Source organism: Aptenodytes forsteri, unplaced genomic scaffold, assembly GCF_000699145.1.
Source record: "Aptenodytes forsteri isolate BGI_AS27 unplaced genomic scaffold, ASM69914v1 Scaffold375, whole genome shotgun sequence".
Classification (NCBI taxonomy): domain Eukaryota; kingdom Metazoa; phylum Chordata; class Aves; order Sphenisciformes; family Spheniscidae; genus Aptenodytes; species Aptenodytes forsteri.
The window spans coordinates 177563-185847 of NW_008795869.1; the positions used below are offsets into that span (position 1 = coordinate 177563).

Sequence of the window (8285 nt, forward strand, 5' to 3'; positions counted from 1 at the left end):
GATGGTCACACTCAAAGAGTTGCAGTCAATGGCTCGATGTCCAAGTGAAGACCAGTAACAAGCAGCGGTTCTCAGGGGTTGATATTGGGTGCAGTGTTGTTTATCTTTGTTGGCAACATGGACAGTGGGATTGAGTGCACCCTCGGCAAGTTTGCAAATGACACCAAGCTGTGTGGTGCGGTCGACACGCTGGAGGGAAGGCATGCCATCCAGAGAGACTTTGACAGGCTGGAGAGGTGGGCCAGTGTGAACCTCATGAAGTTCAACAAGGCCAAGTGCAAGGTCCTGCACTCGGGTCAGGGCAATCCCAAGCACAAATACAGGCTGGGCAGAGAATGGATTGAGAGCAGCCCTGAGGAGAAGGACTTGGGGGTGTTGGTTGATGAGAAGCTCAGCATGACCCAGCAATGTGCTCTTGCAGCCCAGAAGGCCAACCGTTTCCTGGGCTGCATCAAAAGAAGCGCAACCAGCAGGTCGAGGGAGGTGATTCTGCCCCTCCGTTCAGGGGGGAGGGTTAGGGTTCCTTCTGCTGCCAGAGGCTTCAGAGCACTGTCTAGCCAAAGCATCATGCTTCTTAGCTTGTTCACCCTCCGATTTCCACACAGTGGCATTTCTGCCCATGTGCATCTTACCAACATCTGTGATGATGAGAAATACACATAACATTCAAGAGAAATAAAAGGTTGAAAGTCAGTGTAATCATACTGAAATGATTATAAATTAAGATGATGGAGCACAGACTCACTCTTATATCCATAAGGAACAATGAAGATTACCCTGTGACCAGTACTTAATGCTGTCTTCATTTGCTCTTGTTCAGCATGACTTCACTTTTCAGATGGCCCCTCTGTGGCTGTGGGAGTGTGTGCAAACTTCAGTACTGGTATTTGTAGAAACAAACAGGTGTTTGCTTGTCAAGTCAGTTATAATATGCATAATAACTAGTTTGCACAAACCAACATGTGCTTGTGTGAGGTAAACAGATGGCATCACATTTTCCCACCTAATGCAAACACTTTTTAAAAGCTTTTACAAATATTGCTTCAGGAGAGTTAACAGTGTCAAATGCAAACATATTTAGCACCTCTCTTCAGTTCTGATTCAAGGTATTGATGCATATTGATGGTCTTTCTCTATTCATATCCATATGCTTCGAGATGTGTTACGCTTCAGATATGCTTGATTGTAACTGGGCAGTCTTCAAGTCAGAGGGACTTTTGCCGTTGATGTAACAGGTAAGAAGATTACTTCTCCATAAAAACTTTTTATTTTAACCATAAGGTTTCTCCATATTTCAAAATTCTGCCACTGCAGCTTAGATCTTCCAAGTACGCAGTAGGCAATACTTCCACCTCTGGTACAACTCATGTGCTTAAGAGGGAAGCATGCACCTAAGTATTTGTAGGATTAGGGGGTATATGATGGCTCCGATCCAGTTTTATCACACATGCTGGACAGACATATTATCTTAGTTTTTGTTGCTTAAAGCTCTGTTTGGTTAGAAGCAAAGTACCTCATGGCTGTAGGAGAGCACAGATGAATATTCTTCCTCCTCAGTAGCAAGGGAGTGTCTGGATCTCCAACTACCCACTAGCATCTGTACCTAACTCAAACGTGAACTACCGCCAAGTTAGCCTACTGTAACTGCAGCACATGCAAGAGCTGCAATGCCTGTTGTGGGGATCAGAATGCAGACACTCCTCTGTGCCTGAAACAGAAGCCCTCTGACACCTCAGGATGTCTTTTAGCCCTCATGAAAGGGCAACAATGGAAATCCCACTGTGAACAAAGCCTCAGAGTTTTGTCAACGTCTTGCAAATTCCACGTGCTTAGATCTTAGATTGATGTTTTCTACAAGTCTTGGATTAAATTAGACATAGAAAATCTAATTAATGAGTTATTTCTCTGGACAGGAAACAACTTCATTTAATTCCCTAAATGGCAGCTGAATATTATTTACTGACCTTGATTCGGGACATAAGTCATGGTCATTTCCATGCCTTCTGCCCCTTTCATTTGATTTTCTTTGCAGAAAAGGGACAAGCACTCTCTGCTTGATCACTTGTAAGAGCCTGTGTCAGAACCAGCAGTTCAATGCGCAGGACAAATGTGTACAACACCACACAAAATAACTAGCTGACAGATCTGGCAGTATTCACCTCACTTAATTCTAACTTCCTTCATCGGAGCTAGCTTGCTAGCCTTGCTTTACCTTAATAAGGAGAAAGACACATTGCTGGATACACAGCTCATGTTACTTTATTTAGATTTACTTTCATCTGAAAACACACTATATTGATTATATTGACTATAAAGGGTGACTAGGACAATTAACTCCTGATGTAGACACTAGGATGAAACCAGCTCTCTGATCAAAAGAGCTTACTATTTAAAGTGGGAAGTAAGATGCAACAAGTCACTACTGCAAACCCACAGACAATTGATGTAGATTCTCTCACAGATAGCTCAAAAGGCAACAGCTAAACAGACAATATTGACCCAACTGCTTCGAGCTATTGATATGGACAATGACCAATAAGCCAAGTATTCATTAATAGTACAAGTCAGTGCAAGTTCTTACACTAGTAGGTTTGTTGTTTTGTGGATTGTTGGTTTTGTTCGCATCAGACTTAGGCTGAAAGGAAATTGGAGGCAGTAGTTTACACCAATATAAAACAATGGCAAGCAAACTGCAGCCAGACACACCTAAATTAGGAGAGAAAGTTTCTTTTTAAACTGCCATGTAATTCAAATCAAAATAATATTACTGAAATTAATAAATATTTCCAGAACCCTGTAGAATCTGATTCTTTGGAACTTTGGCTCTAGCCTTTATCTCCTCACAGAACAGACTCAGTAAGAGAAAGGGAGGTCTCACGTAAGCCACCTTTGTGATCTGGTGACCCTGACCTGCATCTTAATCTAAAGAAATGTAAGGACTATATATCTCTTTCATCAGACATCCATCTGTGTCCCCCTGCCAGCTGCCAGAGAGAATTCCTCCCCCTAAAAAATTCTTCCAACACCCCAAAAATCTGTTACTCTCCCATTCTCTTTCAGAAGCTGTGGTGCCAATGCAGAATTGCTGACGGTCCCCACACTCCATCCCCAAATCCACTGGTTTTGCCACATCTCCAAGAAGACAAACATAAAATGGAAGACAGGAGAGCAACTGGGAGATTGTACCACTGAAGGTCATTCTTCTTTTCAAGATCACTCTTACACAGTGTTATCTGTAGGACTTCAGGAAAAAAATGAACTTTGTTTCATGAAAAACAGCAAGATTTTGATAGTTGTTCTCAACTTTCATCAGTATAAAACCGAGACATATTTTCATTTCTCTCAAAGGGAAGGTGGCAGAGTCAGTTTCAAATCCCTCTTCCCACCAAGCAGAACAGATGCTACAGCCCTGTATCATGCATTCCAAGACAGAATGTGAAAGGGCCTCTCATCTTCGCATCCTGAGTCTGGAAAACCTTACCAAATTTGGTCATCAGAACTATCATTTTTCTACAGAGCATTTTGGTTTCAACCACCAAATTTTTCATCAGTTTTTCTTTCTGATTTTGTTTTTAATCTAATCTACTTTGGTTATTACAGAGACTGCCAAAGTAGCAGAGAGAGAGGATGCTGTAGTGCTGGTGCCTGACTCTATAGACATTGTATTTGTTTGGAAATAAAAAAAAAAAAAAAAAAAAAAAAAAAAAAAAAAAAAAAAAAAAAAAAAAAAAAAAAAAAAAAAAAAAAAAAAAAAAAAAAAAAAAAAAAAAAAAAAAAAAAAAAAAAAAAAAAAAAAAAAAAAAAAAAAAAAAAAAAAAAAAAAAAAAAAAAAAAAAAAAAAAAAAAAAAAAAAAAAAAAAAAAAAAAAAAAAAAAAAAAAAAAAAAAAAAAAAAAAAAAAAAAAAAAAAAAAAAAAAAAAAAAAAAAAAAAAAAAAAAAAAAAAAAAAAAAAAAAAAAAAAAAAAAAAAAAAAAAAAAAAAAAAAAAAAAAAAAAAAAAATTAAAAACCCAATTTCTTCTAAAACCACATTAAGAAAGACAGAGTAAGACTAAAGAAGTACCATCAGGAAACAGGAAGTTTGCAATGCTGCACCTTCACAATGTCTTTGATAGGTAGAAAGACTTTAAAGAAGAACCAGTGTCATCTTTCCATCCACTTCTCTCACAGCTCCATGAGTAGTATGAAGTAAAGCAGTAAAGTCAATTAATAGTATGAAGTAAAGCAGAACGAGCAGTCCAGGGCCCTGTAGCTGATGTCATGTCCTGACACAGCGTTCGTCTGCAAAGCACAGTGCTCTATTTGCATTGTCATTTTCCCTGGCTTCCTGTAACAATAAAAATAAAATGCAGGACAATACAAGGCAGAAAAGAAAAAGTATTTACAAGCAGAAATGATACATTTAGAGGAACACAGGGTCTCTGCTGTAGGAATCAAAATGCTCAGAGTTCAATTGATATACAGATTCAGTGTCAAATGAAGAGTCTAAAATAAACAGTGTGATTAAAAAAACCAAACAAACACCTAGACTGCTGCTGAATCAATTTCTTTTTTAAAATGTGATTAAGATTTAATCTCCCTTTCATTGTGGTAGGAAAACAAAAATGAAAAATAAAGACATTCAGACAGCAGATTAAAAAAATTTGTGAGAATACTGTCTGAAAGCACAATGACAATGTTTACTCTCTTCTTCAGTAAATTTATAACTGAGCAGTCATTGGCAATAGCAAATGCTGTATATTTTTATGACCACATACCGTAGTGCTCTCAATTCTGACAAAACCTGTTGAGTAATCAAAGTTTCAGACGCTTCACTCTCGTGGCACTAGCTATTCAGGACAGTAATAAAAGGGAAGTCAGGAACAAGAGCAAGAAAAGAATTAATATTAGCAGAGAGTTATTGTGAAGGACAGGAGGACAACCTCACTACAGAAGGAAACCTACTGGTAACTTCTGTACCCGATTCAGTGATCAGGTACAAGTCATACAGGAGTGTCTTGGCATCAAGTCCTGTGTAACTGAACCTAGTATGGAACTGTATCATGAATTTGTAGTTATTCTATGTTTGCTGATCAACTGCTGACAGTAATTAAAAAAAAAAAACAAAACCCACAACCTTAACAGCTTCCATTTCCAAGTTATGCCAATACATTTGCATATTTTTATAGAAACCATATATTATGACATACTATTGATACAAACTTTCATTTCTGTGAAGAGCCAAGTCTCCTCTTCCAAATACAGATCCTTTAGATGTTTCTGAAATATAGGATACCTTTATTTAGATTAGATCTACTTTTATCTAGATCTCGACACCCAAGTATAAAAGTAGATCTGTATGTCACTTAGAATATATCTTCCCAGATCACAACAGAAAGCCCTGAAAAACACTCCACAAGCTGACGATTGGTTATCTTAATTGAGTAAGCCATGAGTCCCATATGCTGAGCCTTAGGACACTGAAATAGAGCATCTGTTCTACTGCACCACATTGCACATTAACATGACTGTGAAAACCTGACTTCTTCTAAATTGTTCAAAGCAAGTGGGAAACCTATTTCAGATAAATCAACAGACACAAAGACTCCAAAACCTTTAAGCTGTTTTCCAAATTAAGCTACAGCTCGACTTCTTGCTCACTTTTTCCAAAGCCATACGTTGCTCTTCCTTTTTATTGTTTAATATACTATTTAAACCTCTCATGTTCTCCTTATCCCCATCAATGGTTATCACTGCCATTCAGTTTGGTGATGCTCTGCTTAGCTTGTCCCAACTTGTATAATCAGAAAAAGGAACAAATTCCTTCATGCCTCTTCATTCTGGATAGTGACCCAAACTATGAGTCTTGTTTCCATGTCATGATAACAAGAACATGAGTGAAGGATTTGAATAGACATAATTAACTGACACATAATATCACAGATTTTTTTTCCTTTTGTTGTTAAGAATAAGGGAAAAAAACACTGACAAGATTTATCCCAAGTTTGTATGGTACACATAAACAAGTCTTACAGTCTTACAGTAGACAGTTTTTAAAGCTAATGAAAATAATTCATTGGTGTTCTACTTGACATGTCCAGTTATTTTACATTGATCTTTCATGTGTTTCTTATTTTGAACCATCGCTATGCCAAAGAGCAAAATTCATGTAATACATGGAAATAATTTTTGTTTTGTGTGATCACATATGTAGGTGGGCTAGGATACTTCCTGCCATGTCTCACATTTCAGTCATGGGGTAACTGGAATCACCTTAAATGTTCTTTAATGCCATATGCAAATAGACCTTGGAGATGAAGGAGTGTAACTACTGATGTCAAAGCTGTTCTGCTTTGGAGAGACAAGAGCGAACTGTAGATACTAATGTTTCTAAAAGCCTGAGCAGTTTCAAAAACTTTAGTTTCACTTCAAATATTCAACTACACCATCTCATTAAATGCTAATTTGGTATTAGAAACAACATAGCAAATACGGTATAAGTATCTCCTTTTTCTTCTAGCATATGCTTGATTGTTCCTGAAAATTCATAATCTGTGTAAAAAAATAAATAAATAACCATAAAATTGTACACCCCAAAAAAACCCCAGAGCCATCCAGTTTTGCTACAAGTCAGGAGATACCATTTCAAATTCTTTACAAAGCTGAGTTATCCTCAGCTCTTGATCAAAGAAGGGTGCAACAGCAGTCCTTATCCACCCCCCCAGAAATGCTGTGAAGGGCACAGAATTGATGTACTGGGAAATGTGTGAAACACTTAAATAATCAGGACTACTATCAATCATTAATCTGCACCATTCCTTGATTGGCAGCTGTATACAATTATCTGTGATATACAAATTGAAAATAAGAATATTATTTGAGCATTCAAGAAAGTTATATTTCTGTGATTAAAAAGTACATCGATAAGCAATATTGATGAGCGAATTCCTTTAAAATGGAATATAACTGAATAAATGCATCAGAGTCTAGTAGCAAACTTTCTGCACCTTTCAGAAAACCAGAAGTGGCAGCCACTGTCCTGTGTATACCTACTTCTGTTTGATACATCTAGTTCTCAAAAGATACCCATGTAAATTATTGCTATTATAGTAACTTGTACAAACTCCCTTTAGTAAAACAGGTGGGCTGAAACACAGTGGGAAAATTCCCAGTCAATATAGCACTGATCCTGCAGACCAAGGAAAGACGTAACAGAGATAAGACTACAAGACTAGACCAAGAATTGAGAGGGGAAAGGACCACACACACATTAGACTGCTCAATCATCTTAACATGGAAGTGACAAACATCTACTGACAATTGTTTATTTCAGAAAGGACTAGAACAGCCAGCTTAATGCAGGACTTTTAAATGTTTTTGCTGAGTAGAAATCAATCAAGCACTTGAATTTGTGACATTTGATTTCTACATTTAGAGGATTATGAGTGTTATTAACATCAGTTCCCTGAATAAAAGACAAATTTACAAAGATCATATGGAATTATTCTGAAAAAAGATTATCATGGAACTGTAAATATGATGTAATGGAGAGGGGAAAAAAGACTAGAAAATTTCAGGACTACTAGATAAAAAGATTGCTTACTAAAAAATAATTACAGAATAATGATGTAATCTTAGTTTGTCTTTCAGGCAAGCATTAATCACAAAACACAGAGAAAAGAACTGCAAGAAATCATAGATTCATAGAAGAGTTGAGGTTGGAAGGGACCTATTGAGATCATCTAAGTCCAACCCCCTACTCAAGCAGGGTCACCTAGAGCCGGTCGCCCAGAACCATGTCCAAGTTGCTCTCTGGGCAACCTGCACCAGGGCTTGGTCATCCTCAGGGTAAAAAAGTGCTTTCTTGTGTTAAGATGGAATTTCATATTTTTTCATTTGTGCCCATTGCTTCTTGTCCTGTCAGTGGGCACTACTGAGAAAACCTGGCTCCCTTGTCTTCATTCCCTCCCATAAGGAGGGAATACACACTGATAAGATGACCCCCAAGCCTTCTCTTCTCCAGGTTGAACAGTCACAGCTCTCTCAGCCTCCCCATATATAAAAGATGCTTCAATCCCTTAATCATCCTTGTGGCCCTTTGCTGGACTCACTTTAGTAAGTCCATATCACCATGTACTGGTGATCCCAGTAAGTCCAAATAAACCCAAATAAGTTTGTGCATTACTTTCTAGAATGTTGTAGAAAAAAAGAAGTAACACGAAATCTATTGCAAATGAGAAAAAAATCTACAAGAGGATTTTGCATGTAACACAAGTTCAATTTTTATATTTACATTTGATTCTCTTTT

At 37.3% G+C, this 8285-nt stretch overlaps 1 protein-coding gene across 1 annotated transcript in view; it reads left to right on the forward strand.

The window, feature by feature from the left end:
* The first annotated feature begins 117 nt into the window (after positions 1-117).
* Positions 118-8285, forward strand: part of CLNK (cytokine dependent hematopoietic cell linker) — a 120177-nt gene continuing 112009 nt past the window's right edge. The window contains exon 1 of the mRNA XM_019473361.1: positions 118-246. Within this exon, the coding sequence (XP_019328906.1) occupies positions 118-246 (129 nt within the window). The remainder of the gene's footprint in view (positions 247-8285) is intronic.